Here is a 17,301-nt window from a genome sequence, read left to right as displayed (position 1 = left end):
TTTCAACATATGAAATTTGGAGGGACAGAAACATTCAGACCAGCACTGCACTTATCACCTTCTAACATATTATATAATTTACTTTATTATTTTTTTTTAAAAATCTGTCTCCCCCCACTAAAATATAAGTTCCACAAGGGAAGGGATATTTTCTTCATTATTGTATCCTAAGCACCTAGAATAGTGCCTGGCATTTGTAGGTACTCAATTGTACTTGTTGAATGAATAAATGAGAGAAAGAACAGAGATAATGGGAGAGAAGACAACAAGAGCAAACCAGATAAAAGACTGGAATGGCAACTGACTTAGCAAGATGAAGGAAGCTACATCCGGATTGCCTACAAAGGGGGATCTGATGAGAGGTAAGGCTTATCTGCTCCACACAAGCCTGGAAAGGCTCAAACCTGAAGTGCAAGGAGATAGAGATGGCATAAGGTACAGGGCTTAAAACAGGGTTTGGTTGAAAGTCTGGACATAAAACTGGTAAACAACCTCATCCTACCAAAAACCTCTATCCTTCTGTAGCAGGAGGTTGGGGATGTTTTTTCCCTTAGGAAAAAATGAACACACAAATACCAGGAAATACCAGGCGGAGTGGTGGCACAGGGGTGGAAACAGGAAGATTCAATGTAAATTCTCTCAAGAAACTGAATAGTCCCAGAGTAATGATCTCCCGAGAGAGATATGGGCCCCCACCCACAAGCACCAGCAGTCAAGCCAAGAATCAACAAACCCACTCAAGCTGAATTGCCAATCAATTTAAAGCCTCATGCTTAAACATGAACGGTCAGGCAACTACCACCAGCTATTTGATTAAAGCCTTCATTGCAAAAGACAATACCCAAAACAAACAGGGAAAAAAAATCCCTGAAGGAAGCAGACAATTCAAAAAACAGGAAAAAGGGCTTCCCTGGTGGCGCAGTGGTTGAGAGTCTGCCTGCCGATGCAGGGGACACGGGTTCGTGCCCTGGTCCGGGAAGATCCCACATGCCGCGGAGCGGCTGGGCCCATGAACCATGGCCGCTGAGCCTGCACGTCCGGAGCCTGTGCTTGCTCCGCAACGGGAGAGGCCGCAACAGTGAGAGGCCCACATACCGCAAAAAAAAAAGGAAAAAAAAGGCAAAAGCAAGATTAAAAAAAAATATATACATATATGTGTATATATATATTACATTATTTTAAAAAAAGAAGATGCTATACAAAAGGAACAATCAGAGAACAATCAAAAGCTTTTGAAAATTAAAAGGTGGTAGAAAAAAGTCAATAAAAATGTTGGCATTTATTTCAAGAAAATTTCACAAAAAGAACAAAAGGGAAAAGAGATGGAAAATAGAAGAGGAATGAGTAGCAGATTACAGAATCAATTCATGAAGTCCAAAATCCAAATAATAGGAGGTATAGAGAGAACAAAGAAAATGAGAGGAAGTACTTAAAGAAATAATACATCACACCAGTCAGAATGGCCATCATCAAAAAGTCTACAAATACTATATATAAAATAGATAACTAATGAGAATGTACTGTATAGCACAGGGAACTTTACTCAATGCTCTGTGGTGACCTAAATGGGAAGGAAATCTAAAAAATAGTGGATATATATATATATATATATGTATAACTGAATCACTTTGCTGTACAGCAGAAACTAATACAACTTTGTAAAGCAACTATACTCCAATTAAAAAAAAAGTCTACAAATAAATGGCAGGGAGGGTGTGGAGAAAAGGGAACCCTCCTGCAGTGTCAGTGGGAATGTAAAGTGGTGCAGCCACTATGGAGAACAGTATGGAGGTTCCTTAAAAGACTAAAAATAGAGTTGCCATATGATCCAGCAATCCACTGCTGGGCATATACCCTGAGAAAACCATAATTCAAAAAGAGTCATGGACCACAGTGTTCATTGCAGCTCTATTTACAATAGCCCAGACATGGAAACAACCTAAATGTCCATCGACAGAGGAATGGATAAAGAAGATGTGGTACATATATACAATGAAATATTACTCAGCCATAAAAAGAATGAAATAATGCCATGTGCAGTAACCCATAGATGGGCCTAGAGATTATCATACAAAGTAAAGTAAGTCAGACAGAGAAACATAAATATCATATGATATCACTTATATGTGGAATCTAAAACAATGATACAAATGAACTTATTTACCAAACAGAGGGCTTCCCTGGTGGCGCAGTGGTTAAGAATCTGCCTGCCAATACAAGGGACATGTGTTCGCCCTGGCCCAGGAAGATCCCACATGTCGCGGAGCAACTAAGCCCGTGCACCACAACTACTGAGACTGAGCTCTAGAGCCCACAAATCACAACTATTGAGCCCATGTGCCACAACTACTGAAGCCTGCGTGCCTAGAGCCCATGCTCTGCAACAAGAGAAGCCACAACAATGAGAAGCCCGCGCACCACAACAAAGACTAGCCCCCACTCACCGCAACTAGAGAAAGCCCACGCACAGCAATGAAGACCCAACACAGCCAGTCATACATACATACATACGTACATAAAATGAAACAGACTCACAGATATAGAAACAAACTTATGGTTACCAAAGGGGAAGGGGCAGGGGAGGGATAAATTAGAATTTGGGGATTAACATATACACACTACTATATATAAAATAGAGAAACAACAAGGATCTACTGTATGGCACTGGGAAGTATATTCAACACCTTATAATAACCTATAATGGAAAAGAATCTGATAAAGAATATATATATATAACTGAATCAGTTTGCCGTACACTTGAAACTAACACAACATTGTAAATCAACTATACTTCAATAAAAAAAAATAAAAATAGGGAATTCCCTGGTGGTCCAGTGGTAAGGACTTGGCACTTTCACTGCAGGGGCCCGGGTTCAGTCCCTGGTTGGGGAACTAAGATCCCACAAGCCACGTGGCATGGCCAAAAATATAAAAATAAAAAATAAATTAAAAAAATAATAATACAGGAAAATTTCCCATGTCTGAAAGTATTAGTTTCCAGCTTGACAAGGACTAGAAAGTGTCCATCACAATGAATGAAAGAAGGGCCACATGATCATGAAGTTTCATGGACAGAGATTCCCTAAAAGCTTCTAGAGAAATAAAGAGGGGAGACATTATCTACAAAGGAATAGGACTTAAAGTAGCATCCAGGCTTATACAATATTAGCGGCCAGATGACAATGAGACCATGTCTTCAAATTTATAAAGGCAAATGATTCAAACCTAGTATTTGAAATCTAGAAATACTCTCAGTCATATGTCAGGAAAGAACTAAGACATTTATAGACATGCAAAGACTCAAAGTTTACTCCTAGGCACCCTTCCTCAGGAAGCTAATGGAGGTTGTATTCCAACTAAATGAGGATGTAAACCAGAAAAAGGAAGACAGGGGATCTGAGAAACAGGGGTAAAGACAGAAGAACAGCAAAAGGAGTCCCAAGATAACAGCTAGGCAGAAGGCCTCAGGAGCCTAGGATGGAGACTTCAGAAAAAAGGTCTTCAGGGAAAATACTAAATTCAAGTTTTAGACCATATGGAGAACATTGATGAATGTTTGACAGAGCTCTTAGAGCACTCAGAAAAAAAAAATAGCAATAGGTTCAGAGAAAACTAAGCCAATGAGAAAATTAGGTAATTATTCAAGCCAATGAAAACTAAAAGTTGTAAAATCCATCATATTACATAGGACTAAGCAGTTATTTTTTTTTAATGAAGCATACAGCAGAAACTAACACACCATTGTAAAGCAATTATACTCCAATAAAGATGTTAAAAAAATGATCAAAGGATCAATCCAAGAAGATATAACAATTGTAAATATTAAAAAAATGAAGCATATTATTATGTGGAAAAAAGGTACAGAACTGTGTCCATATTAAGCTACCTTTTAGCTAAGAAAAGGGGAGATACAAATATGTTTCCATTTTTTAAAATAAATAAAAGTGAATAAAAATGTTACCCATAGAAGGAGGAAGGGAACTGGGCAGAGGGGACAGAAGTGAAAACTAGACCTCTTTAAATACACCTTTATGGGACTTCCCTGGAGGTCCAGTGGTTAAGACTCTGCACTTCCACTGCAGGGGGGGCGGGTTCAATCTCTGGTCAGGGAACTAAGATCCTGCATGTGGCGCGGCCAAAAAACAAAACAAAAAGAAAATACACCTTTATTTTGTAGATATGACTTTGAAACCATGTAAATATCTTACAAAATTATAAAACAAAAATTTAATCAAAAGGAAAAAGAAAAAAATCAATCCCTAAAATTTGAAAGCAAGAATGAAGAAAAAAAAAGAATCCATGTATCATGTCAAGTTGGTGGTGTAACTACAAAGAGATGAATTCCTTCAGAGCCACAATAATTGGACAAAAAGAACTGGACAGAAATCTTGAGCTCTTTTCAGTAATCATTTGTTAGTAATAATACTAGTATTGTTGTTCTGAAATTATATGTAAAGAGTAGGATGGAATAAATAAGTACAGCTGACCCTTGAACAACATGGGTTTGAACTGCACAGGTCCACTTATATGAAGTTTTTTCACTAAACGTGTACTACAGTACTACACGACGCATGGCTGATTGAATCCACAGATGTGGAACCACAGATACGAAGTGGATTTTCGACTGCACAGGGGTTGGCGCCCTTAACCATGGCCTTGTTCAAGGGTCAATTGTAAGTATTCTAATGTTGTCAGGACTAAAGTTTTAATTGTAAGAGACAAGAGATAAAAATATAAAATCAAAGAATTTAAGTAAAAACTCTATAATTTTTAATTTGATTTGGACATATTACTGTGAACTCATGATATATTTTCTTTTAAAAAATATTTCCTAGCTCTGTCCACTAAAAAGGCATTGAAATATGACCAACTCAGTATAAATAAGCACGCACCTAGCACCCTGCCATTTCCCACTAACAGAGACAAGGATTCCTTAAAGAAACGGCTGAGGGCTTCCCTGGTGGCGCAGTGGTTGAGAGTCCGCCTGCCGATGCAGGGGACGTGGGTTCGTGCCCCAGTCCTGGAAGATCCCACATGCAGCGGAGCGGCTGGGCCCGTGAGCCATGGCCGCTGAGTCTGCGCGTCCGGAGCCTTGCTCCACAATGGGAGAGGCCACAACAGTGAGAGGCCCGCGTACCGCAAAAAAAAAAAAAAGAAACGGCTGATTCCAGCTCCCAGGCATAAAATGGACTAGATGTGCTAGAAATATCTTATCATTCCAGAACTATCACGGCCATCTAGGTCTCACAGCCAATTTAAAGAGGTTCCAATTGGCCAAAAATGGAGTAACTGGAGTACCAAAAAACCCCTAGTATCGGCAGTAGATTGAAACATATCAAGTATGTTAAAAATCTATGAGTTCCTAATGATACCAAAACAAACACATTAACTGATCATCTTTTGAGGAAGGTGAAAGAACCAAGGATTTATCCTGCCTTTCCTGTAAGAGTACCTTAGAGTAACCAAAGGGTTGATAGGGAAAAGTTATTTCTAGGAGAATTCCAGCTAATAAATAATAGATTTAGAACAGAACTGCATTGCAACCCCCCCCCCAAAAATAAGAGATCTAGGCACTGATCACTAATGACAGCTAAACCATTAAGCGAAAAGCTGACAGGGAACTTTTCAATGAGTGAATCAGACTGATGACACCTGAATCTGCTGTTCAATGTTAACATCACCAAAAAAGAGAGCCCATTAGACATCTACATATAAAAACATTCTTGCCAAAAATCAAACCTGAATCTGATCAACACTCTAGATCTACCAGCTTAGAGGAAATACAGGGGATAGAGGAAGAACATTCAATGATATCAAGGGGATTCAATCAGCAAAATCCAGAATGGGAGAATCTCCAGAGGAAAACAAACCAGTTTCTTCAAAAAGTAAATTGTAGGGACAAAAAAATTAATAGGGAGGGGTACTTAAAAATTAAGAGGCTAAAGAGACATGTTAATCAAATGCAATGTATATACCTTGTTTGAATCCTGATTTGAACAAGCCAACTATATCAATTAAGCTTTTTATGAGATAAAAGTGCCTAATCTGAACATTTACTAGGTAGTTGATGATATTATGGGATAAATGTTTATTTGCAGGTGTGACAATGGTATGAAACTATGTTAAAAAATTAAGTCCTTTCTGTTAAAACTCATGCTGTGGTATTTATATCTTATATGATATAATGTCTGGAATTTGCCTCAAACAAATCCAAAGGGGCTGGTGGAAAGTGGGTGAGAGTATAGTGAAAGCAAGATGGGCCATGTGTTGATAGTTACTGAAGCTGGGTAATGGGTACATGGGGTTTGTTATACCATTCTATACTTTTACACGTTTGTAATTTTCCACAACATAAAATGAAAGAAAAAAACAGTACAATAAAGGAAACAAAATCTTAGTACATCTACTTGGCTCAGGAGTGAATATCTACAGTCATAACAATACAGATGCTAGAGACCAGTTGCTTGGACTGGAGTGGTGATGATGGTGGTGAAAATAGAAAGAAGAGGGTAGAGTCAAAGTATTTTTAGAAAGGAAAACTGAACGAAATAAATAAGAAAACAAAAAAAAAAAGAAAGGAAACCTGAAAGGACGTGGAGATTTATTATATGTGGCTGAGGAGGAAGTGGTAGGATTAAGACAGAGGAGTCTAAGAGGACATATGTTTCTAGTACACGTTGCTACCATTTACTAACGTGAGAAAAAAGGGCACATTTGGAAAGGGAAGAGGGTAAATTTAGTTTAGGGCAATGGTTCTCAACCGGAGGTGATTGTGCCCCACAAGAGATATCTGGAGGCAGTTTTGGTTGTCACAACTCATGGCCTCTAGGGGCAGAGGCCACGGATGCTGCTAAACATCCTCCAGTGCACCTAATAGCCCCACACAATAAATAACCATCCAACCCAAAATGTTAATAGTGCGAAGGTTGAGAAATCTGGATCTGGGCCAATGCTGATTTGAAGAGCTCTACAGGAAAACTAGGTGAGGATGTTCGGTAGCCTTTGGAACCCCACCTCCTGAAGCTCAAGATGGAGCTGGTATGCAAATATAAGTTTAGGAGTTGTCAATTTACAGGTGGTCATTCCAATCATCAGCTATAGTGGTATGCAATCTCCCATGAATATATTCAAAAAGAAGGCCAAGGACAGAGTCCTGGAGGACACCAACACTTATCGTGGGAAAGAAAGGGAGAAAAAGATCCCATGAGAACGACTAAGAAGTGGCCAGCGAAATAGGAGGAAAACCATCAGAGAATGGTATCACAGAAACCAAACAAAGACAGTGTTCCCAAGGAGGAAAATAAGAATAATAAGTGGTACCAAAGGCAGAGAAAAGTTGAGTAAGTTAGGGGCAGAAAGTTTCCATTTAATTTGGCAAAACAGAGCTCACTGATGAATTTGGCAAGATTAATTTCTAGGAATTGTTGGGGGCAGAAGCAAGAACCATCAGATTTTTTTTAATTGAATATGTTTATGAAAGAAAAGAGCCGGTAGAGGTGGAGAAAAGTAGGTAAAGAAACGGGAGAAAGAGGGAATGTAACAAAGGAATAAGGGACCTGGGGAGAGAGGAGATGAGTCCAAGATGGTGTTTCAAGGAAGAATAGCCTTGGACAGGTAGAAGACTAACAGCATTTCACTGAGATAGGAGGGAAAGGAGGGGTAAGATTTCAGCGAAATTGGTAGATGGTAGGGGAAGCAGCTAAGGGAATCCTCATCTGTTGGTCTTAATTTTCCAGTGAAGAACCAGGCACAGCCATCTGTCAAGAGCAAGGGTAAATGTGATGGGATAGGAAATTCGAGGAGAGGTAAGAGTTTGGAATAGTCACTGAAGACAATGGGAGAAGAAGCTGACAAGGGTCATGCAGGAAGATTTCCAGAGAATGATCCTATGATGGGAGCTGTGTTCTAGCCAGGAAATCTTTGAGGTCAAGATGTGTCCTATGAGAAGGCACCACCCAAGTGTCAGAAAGCTGAATCATTAGGAGGATGGGTGCTGTAAGTATAAACAGGGAACAAGTATGTCATTTGGAAGTCCTGTTTCTTTTGCCTTTTTCTTTTAAGTTCCAGGAGGGCAGGCACCATGTTTGTTTGAATCACCACTGGATCCCCAGCACCTAGTCCAGTGCCTGACACATAGTAGGTACTCAATAAATAGTGGGTACATGAAATAGAGGGATACTAAAATGTCTCAGAGGCCAATCTAATGATGTAGATGCCTTACGCCCATTCCCACATCTCTCATGATATGTTTCAACCTTGTTCTGCTGAAAACACTAGCCTTCCAAATACAGACACCTGCCACTTGCTATCCTGCCCTTATCAGTATCTCTCTGTCCTAAATTTCCCTTGTATTAAATTCCTTGGATGCTTGACATTTGCAATAATGGATGCAGTTCTCTCTCCTCCTCTCCACCCTCTCTGAAATGAAACACTAGCAATGTTCTCTCCACCGTTAAGAAGTACACTTTCAGAACAGAACCCCTCCTCCCCTGTAGCACTAGAAGAGCTCTATGATTAAAATATCAGGCATGCTGCCGTTATAGACTGCAATGCCTGGGGTCATCTTCAACCAGCCTTTGTTCCTTATTACCTGTGCCACTTGACTGTGTTTCTTGGGGATGTTTTTCAGATGGTTAGACCGTACACAGACCATGTTCCTGTCTATGGAAAGAAAAAGAATTTGATTTACATGGTTTTCTTCCTAAAAGATTATTTAGAATAAAATGTCTAGCAACTCAAATCCCCTAATCCAAAGAGGCATATGCAAATATGAAGAAGCAAAGTACCTAATTCATGCTCAAGGCCATTTTTCAGAGAAAACCTGTTTCCTGGTCTGGCCATTAAAAAGCTTATTCTTAATGGAGCTAGTCCGCAATATTTTCTCTCATGCCACAAATGTGCAATATGATAATGTCTGCTTTCTGTTCAGATTTTAAGAGGGAAGTAAAATGTAATGGGTTTTGTTTTTCTGTTAGTGAATAACAGAACACTGACGTCATATACTCATTTAATTCAGCACACAGGGGAAAAAAAGAAAGCCAAGTGCCTACCCTAATGAACTGTAGTTTAAGGCATATGGATATTAAACAGTGTAACTAATATAAAATGATGGTGTTTCAAGTGGATTTATTGAAAATGGGCAAATGGTAAGTTCAGGAATAGAATCTGGGAATGGATACTAGAATTAAGTCTCAGAAATATGCCACTGTGATTTCTCTCACCAGCACTCACCTCCCCTACCAGTTCTTTTAAGGCAGATTTATCGCAGAAAGCTCTTAATTTTCAGGGATATGGGGATGTGAAATAGAAAGGGCATGTCTCTAATAAGCAGGAGACTGCTCCCAGTACAGAAAGTAACATAAAATGATAACAATGATGATGACGACGATGTTGACAACAATGATGATAATGAGACCAGCAGCACCAGCATCAGTATTTATGAAGTGCTTACTAGGTCTCAGGCATATGGCTTTTAGAGGAAGAAAGCTGGGGGGCGGGGAGGTTGATTCCTAGCACTATAATACAATGACTACTCACCAAAAAGTATCCCCAATTAATCTTATTTTTTAATGCCTTTTTTTAAATTGAAGTATAGTTGATTTACAATGTTGTGTTACTTTCAGGTATACAGCAGTGATTCAGTTTTATATGTATATATATACATATACATATATATATATATATATTTTAGATTCTTTTCCTTTATAGGTTATTACAAAATATTGAGTACAGTTCCCTGTGCTATACAGTAGGCCCTTGTTGGTCATCTATTTTATATATAGTAGTGTATAAATCCACTGTATGGATTTATAGTGTATGTTATAGTAGTGTATGTTAATCCCAAACTCCTAATTTATCCCTCCCCCACTTTCCCCTTTGGTAACCATAAGTTTGTTTTCTATGTCTGTGGGTCTATTTCTGGTTTGCAAGTAAGTTCATTTGTATCATTTTTTTTGATTCCACATATAAATGATATATTTGTTTTTCTCTGTCTGGCTTACCTCACTTAATATGATAATCTCTAGGTCCACATTGCTGCAAATGGCATTATTTCATTTTTTGTAGCTGAGCAATATTCCATTGTGTATATATATACCACATCTCCAATTAATCTTGTGATCATGCTCTGCATCAAAGGCTTCCAATTCAACTTTCTCCTTTAGAGCCATCATATTTCCCACTCCTCTCTACTCCCACAGACACTGTTCTCTGCACCCTCCCCTTTCCTCTCAGTTTTTGTTTGGTTATTTCTACTAGTCACAGCCTTCGACTGACCTCTCCAAGTTCCCAGGTAGTACCCCACAGTCTTTGGATTGCCATCTGGACCTCAGTTCACAGAGAAGGTGGACTTATTTCGGTAGCCACTGATGACAGGCTGGAGAAGGCAGAAGGACAGGAGAGGGACAACAGGTCAAATAAAACCAAGGAGGACAATACAAAGAATGAAAGAATGTTCTCTGGATGAGAAAAAATAAATGATGCTTGCTTGGAAGGTATGGCATAGGTGAAATTCCATGACTGAGAAGATCAAAACACTCCATAGACACTCCATAGGAGAAAGCAGTTCCAATCTTGCCATAAAGCAGGAGTCAGAACACTTTTTCAATAAAGGGCCAGACAGTAAATCATTTTAGGCTTTGCAAGCCATACGGTCCCTGTCACAACTATTCAACTCTGCCACTGTAGTGCAAAAGTAGCCATAGACAATCCATAAACAAGTGAGCTCAGCTGTGTTCCAATAAAACTTTATTTACAAAGCCGAGCAGCAGAACAGATGTGGCCTCAGGGCCATAGTTTGCCAACCTCTGCCACAAATTAAATTCTGCCTTTCTGCGGCCTCATTAGAAGTTTTCCAAAGTCTGGAATCTTTCTAAGGAGGCAGTAGCGTACTGGTTGAGAAAGTGGGCTCTGCATCAGATCAACTTGAGTGTAAACCTTAGCTCTGGCACTTTCTAGATGTGTGTCCTTGGTCGAATCACTTAATCTCTCTGAGCCTCAAGTAGTCATCTGTAAAATGACACTGTCTATCCCTCAGTGTGACTGTAAATAGTAAACAAGACAATGATACATGTTACTCACTTAGCATAGGGCCTGGTCCCCAGCAAGTGCCTGGTTAAGTATTGGCTGATAGTATTAGCTATTAAGGAGACTTGGTAGATAAAGGATAGGGAAGTAGGGGTTTACAGAAGGTATAATAGGATGGAGAAAACAACAGAGGCCCTCAGATCTGGGTGCAGCTGTTGTCACATTGACTCCATTGAGCATTTGTAGGTAAGATTCTAGTCTCTGTAAAATTTTCTTCTGAGCTTCAAATTTCACCTGCAAAAGAATATAACCAGTGAAACAAAAGACTTCTGCAGTATCACCTCAAAGAATAGAAAACAAACAGGATAAGAGAAGGTTGTCCCACGGATTCTTGGGTCATGGTCTCAGCAGATAAGGAACTCAGAATGATGGAACAGCAACAGACCTAATGAGGTACTGGGAAAAGGTCAAGTGAGCTCTTGTGTAAGCTCACCATTTCATCTGACCTTTCAGACTGAATATTCCAGCTATATGTTAGTGCTGTCCAGTAGAACTTGCTGTGATAATGGAAATGTTCTCTATTGGTTATGTTCTATGTAATATGGCAGCCTACACTAGCTACAGGGGGCTACTGAGCACTTGAAATGTGACTCATGTGACTGAGGAAACGAATTTTTAATTTTATTTCATTTTAATTAACAGTCGGCTCTGCTATCACGTGACACAAGCATTCCTAAACCATACTACACAAAACTACTCAAAAGAAATCACAGGGCTCAGGGCTCATGGGAAAATGGGGTTGGGCACACACATTCCAAAAATTTATCAGTAACACACACAAAAAAAGTAGGAAATTAATAAACATAGAAAAGTTTTGCACATGTTAAATGGTTAAGCAATGTATAAACACTACAATAATGATGGCTCATTACCCTGACAAAGACCTGAAACTTGCTTGTGGAAGTGGCTGTCCACTTATGAGTTATCATGAGGTGGTGAAAGGAGGGTTATGGGGGTGGAACAGAAAGTTCTCACAGCAGATGTGAATGGGTGTGGCTCATACCACACTCAGTGATCTGAGGGAGCTGGGAGATGTGTGTGGGCGCTCATTTTACAAATTCTTATGCAGCTCAGTTTGGCCGGGTACAGATCCCCTTTCATCTCATGTTTCTCGTGGACAGAATCACTCCTAAGCAAACATGAAATCTGCATTTTGTTCAAATTGTTCCCTAACACATCAATCTGTTGGAACAAATTTTCATTTTCAAAACAAGCATTAGAGCAGAATTGACTGTATTTAAATTTAAATAGCCACATGTAGCTAGTGGCTACTGTGTTGGAAAGTGCAGCTATATATGAAGCAGCAAGAACACTTGCTACTCACACACACAGAGCTATAAGAATAACCCCCAAAAAAAGCAAGGAAGAAAGGAAACAGGCATTCGGATATAAGGCTCTAGAGTTTGGAAGACATAACTGGCCTAAAGTGAAAATTTCAGAGTCATTAGCATATTGAGTTTAAGGACACGTTGGGGCATCTGGGTAGACCTGTTCAGCCAAGCTTCCTACAAGTCTAGCACCTGATAGAATGGAGGAGTGAAGACTTAAGCTGGGTACCTACCTTGAGCTGTTCTTCATGGCTCAGCCTCCAGAGTGGCATCACAACATCAGCCAGCCTTGAATAAATAATCCAGGCACCTCATTATCTAAATATGTACTGAGCACCTACTACGCATAAGTACTCCCTGCCACCATTTGCTCTGGCATTTTACTTATCATTCAGAAGACCTAACTCTCAGGCCCCTGGGGAGATGGAGTCTGGGAGGAGAGCCCATTTTGGTGCTGTCTACTTAACAAAGCCGAACAGATGGGCAAACCTAATATAAGAAAAATCCAGATTTATCAGGAGGTAATTAATCATATTATAAAAAGGCTTCACTGTTGCGTTCCTTTAAATAGCTCACCTCCCTAACACTTTTAAAATATAATTTGATTTAGAAAATACAGTTGTTGCATAAAATAAGGTATATTTATGTTTGCATGGCTGCGGTGGGACTATTCATTTCTAATTCATCTCATCTCTAAGTTCCTGGTTTTCAGTATACCTGTCCTGGACCTTTTGAGACACAAGGTCCCAGTTTAATATTCTCTTTCTGCCAAAAACACACATAAAGGCAAGGAGAACATTTTCTGCAATCACAAAGCATTTCCACCAACATTCCTTAGATGTCTTAAGTTTGCCCTGGGTATCCTACCTGAGGTGCCCCCCTGAATCCCTGCAAATGCCACACTGTACGTCAGGCATACAGAATTTCAGTAGGCCCAGAGATTCAGATTTGTTAAGGGGAAGGGATATCACCCAGGGCCTTACCTTTCCTGCCAGGAATCATCTAGTGGTCCAAGATGTCTTGGTTTCTTCTGACTTTTCTGTCTTCTTTGACACTTCTTGGCTATCATGTGGGTGAAGTTTCCCTTACATGCTGAGCCCAGAAAGAGTTGTGACCAACCTGGAGGTTTTCTGGCACACCAGGGGAGCAGATAATAATAGCATCTACCTTATAGAGTGGTTGCAAGAGTTAAATAAAGGATAATAAAAAACACTTAGCACGGTGCTGGGAAAACTGGACAGCTACATGAAAAAGAATGAAATTAGAACACTCCCTAACACCATACACAAAAATAAACTCAAAATGGATTAAAGACTTAAATGTAAGGCCAGACACTAAAACTCTTAGAGGAAAACATAGGCAGAACACTCTATGACATAAATCACAGCAAGATCCCTTTTGACCCACCTCCTAGAGAAATGGAAATAAAAAACAAAAATCAAAAATAAACAAATACGACCTAATGAAACTTAAAAGCTTTTGCACAGCAAAGGAAACCATAAACAAGATGAAAAGACAACCCTCAGAATGGGAGAAAATATTTGCAAACGAAGCAACTGACAGAGGATTAATCTCCAAAATATACAAGCAGCTCATGCAGCTCAATAACAAAAGAACAAACAACCCAATCCAAAAATGGGCAGAAGACCTAAACAGACATTTCTCCAAAGAAGATATACAGACTGCCAACAAACACATCAAAGAATGCTCAACAGCACTAATCCTTAGAGACACGCAAATCACAACTACAATGAGGTATCACCTCACACCAGTCAGAATGGCCATCATCAAAAAATCTACAAACAATAAATGCTGGAGAGGGTGTGGAGAAAAGGGAACCCTCTTGCACTGCTGGTGGGAATGTAAATTGATACAGCCACTATGGAGAACAGTACGGAGGTTCCTTAAAAAACTAAAAATAGAACTACCATATGACCCAGCAATCCCACTACTGGGCATATACCCTGAGAGAACCATAATTCAAAAAGAGACATGTACCACAATGTTCACTGCAGCTCTATTTACAGTAGCCAGGACATGGAAGCAACCTAAGTGTCCACTGACAGATGAATGGATAAAGAAGATGTGGCACATACATACAATGGAATATTACTAAGCCATAAAAGGAAACGAAATTGAGTTATTTGTAGTGAGGTGGATGGACCTAGAGTCTGTCATACAGAGTGAAGTAAGTCAGAAAGAGAAAAACAAATACTGTATGCTAACACATATATATGGAATCTTAAAAAAATGGTTCTGAAGAGCCTAGGGGCAGGATAGGAATAAAGACACAGATGTAGAGAATGGACTTGAGGACACGGGGAGGGGGAAGGGTAAGCTGGGAAAAAGTGAGAGGATGGCATGGACATATATACACTACCAAATGTAAAACAGATAGCTAGTGGGAAGCAGCCGCATAGCACACACAGCGAGATCAGCTCAGTGCTTTGTGACCACCTAGAGGGGTGGGATAGGGAGGGTGGGAGGGAGACAAAAGAGGGAGGAGAAATGGGGATATATGTATATGCATAGCTGATTCACTTTGTTATAAAGCAGAAACTAACACACCATTGTGAAGCAATTATACTCCAATAAAGATGTTAAAAAAAAGCACTCAGCAGAAGATTAAATAGACAAGATGTTTGTAAAGCTCTGAGCAGTGTCCAGTGCCTGGGAAAAACTCAGTACGTGTTAATTACAACTGTCATGATGTTTAAAGACAGTATGGGACTGAATGGGGGTGGCAATATTAAAGGAAGGGAGCAGGGGGAAGGAATAGTGGGAGTAACTATGAGTCAAAAGCTGGAAGAGTTAGAACAGGTGAAGGGCCTCACTTTGGAAAGAGGAAGGAACCCCTCTTCCTCCCACACAGGACTCTCTGTTGTTGCCTATTTACCTAATGGTGCCTGATCATTGATGTTTAACTATTTTGAGTACCCAGGACACATGTATGGACTTGGCCAGACACCTCACTGATCTGCCATGAAATTACCTTTTTGCCCTTGCCCTCTACCTTGGATTTCATCCTAATGTTAAGTCATACCTTAATTCATAATGAAATACATTTCAAGTCCAACATATGGAATAGGTTTATTAACAAAGATTCTTCCATGGACTCAATGCAACCAAAAATAAATAAATAAATAAATTTATTTTAAAAATTAAAAAGATTCTTCCATGGCTCCCTCTATTACTGTAAAATTAGTATGCATGATCACTACATAATTTAGAGGATGCTGACATGGGTGCTGTAATATTTAGCCCATACAGTATTTTGTATGTTTACAAAGTACTAAAGAAAGTAACTGTCATAGCTTGGAAGCATTCTGAGGATTTCAAATTTCTAACAGAATAAATTTAAGCTGGCCCGGAGTTCAGATGTTAACAATAACACACACCACCCAGCTCCCAGGAAGGGACAAGTCGTTAAGAACATGGGCTCTGGGGCCATGTTCTAATCCCAGCTCTTCTTCTCACTAGCTCTGACTCTGGGCAAGTTACTTAAGTGTTATGAATCTCAGTGTCACCATCTATAAAAATATGACTGGTAACACCTACCTTTCAGGGTTGTGGTAAGAATTAAATGAGCTCATATATAGGAAGCACTCAGGTCTGTGCCTAACACAGCAGCTGTTCAACATGTGTCACTGCCCTGCCTCAGGCTCTGATTCGAAGTGTGTCACCTGACTTCTTTGCGCCTTAATGTGTCCAACCTGTAAATCTGGTGAGATATAATGCATGCGAGTGCTGTGAGCGTAAGAACAATTACGTGGAAACTTAAACAACACACACACGCAAACTCTCCTAACCTCAGTGCCTGCTGAAGTGTGGTGAACTTAAGGCCCACTCAGGACCACCTGTTAATACTACCAAATGTGTGACCTGTGGTAGACCTTTTTCCAAGGTGAGACAGATGTGTATATTTGAAAAGCAAAACCAAAGAAAGGAATGAGCGAAGGGGCAGGAGACAAAGAATAAAGAATGGTACGGAGAGGGGCACTGAGGAGGCCCACACTACAGGTGGAGAGAGTGGTGCTCTTCCAGGAAAGGGGCCCTGTCCCTCCAGCTGGCAGGGAAGGAAGAAGGAAACTGCAGGCCCACTGGGGGTTGGCGGAGGGGCAGGGGAGCTGAGGAATTTGAGTACAGCTATCTCTATCCCATGATATTTAGACTTTTTGTGAGTGTGGGCCCTCTCCCTGGTGACTAGCCACCATGACTGTGCTCCACTTGCCCTGTACCCCTTGTCCTTCTACATTTCTCCAAATGGTCAGATATAGTTTACAATAGGACTCTACTATTTCAGGGTGCCAACCAGACATCTCTCCTGGTAAAGAGTCTCTCATCATACTTAGTAATTTCTCAAGTGAAATATAGTTTTCAAGGCAGTATAGTAATACCAGTCAAAGTGAGTTATATTTTGTTTTTATAGTGTTTCCTGTTTTAAATAAATGCTTGGGTTAAAAAAAAAAAGAATGTGACAACTGCTCTATTTCTGCCTCAGGAATTGATCAGAAAGAGACCCAAGGTCCAGAGCTGCCAGAGAGCAAGGTATACTAACTCTAGGGCTGAATAGCTAACCAGCCTGAAATGCTCAGAGAGGTTCAAAGCAGATACTATGTAGTAGGTTTAATCCTCACAGAGCCAAGGATCTCCTTGGAGCAAATGTTCACCCACGGAAAAGGATCCTGCTTACACTCTCCGTTCACCCTTCTTGCAGCTGGCCTGGCCCCAGACATGGTTCCTGGCTAAACCAGACGGACAGATGGGTACTGCTGCGTCCTGACTGCAGCCCACGTGCAGTCAGGTCCTTCCTTCCCCCACCAGACCCCCTTCACCAGCCCTTCCATCCCTCTCCTCTTTGGGCAAGTTCTGCCCACCGTGTTTGTAA

At 40.2% G+C, this 17,301-nt stretch overlaps 1 protein-coding gene across 1 annotated transcript in view; it reads right to left on the bottom strand.

Annotated features, from left to right (window-relative positions):
• The window catches only part of TRMT2B (tRNA methyltransferase 2 homolog B), a 90,158-nt gene that overhangs the window by 70,994 nt on the left and 1,863 nt on the right, over nucleotides 1-17,301 (bottom strand). The window contains 6 exon segments of the mRNA XM_060137294.1: nucleotides 8,591-8,661; nucleotides 10,276-10,375; nucleotides 11,185-11,319; nucleotides 12,647-12,701; nucleotides 13,397-13,543; nucleotides 17,107-17,158. Coding sequence (XP_059993277.1) covers nucleotides 8,591-8,661; nucleotides 10,276-10,375; nucleotides 11,185-11,319; nucleotides 12,647-12,701; nucleotides 13,397-13,543; nucleotides 17,107-17,158 — 560 coding nt within the window.

Source organism: Lagenorhynchus albirostris, chromosome X, assembly GCF_949774975.1.
Source record: "Lagenorhynchus albirostris chromosome X, mLagAlb1.1, whole genome shotgun sequence".
NCBI classification, from domain to species: domain Eukaryota; kingdom Metazoa; phylum Chordata; class Mammalia; order Artiodactyla; family Delphinidae; genus Lagenorhynchus; species Lagenorhynchus albirostris.
The sequence above is the reverse complement of the archived record's forward strand: the minus strand, read 5'-3'. Positions and strand labels throughout refer to the sequence as shown.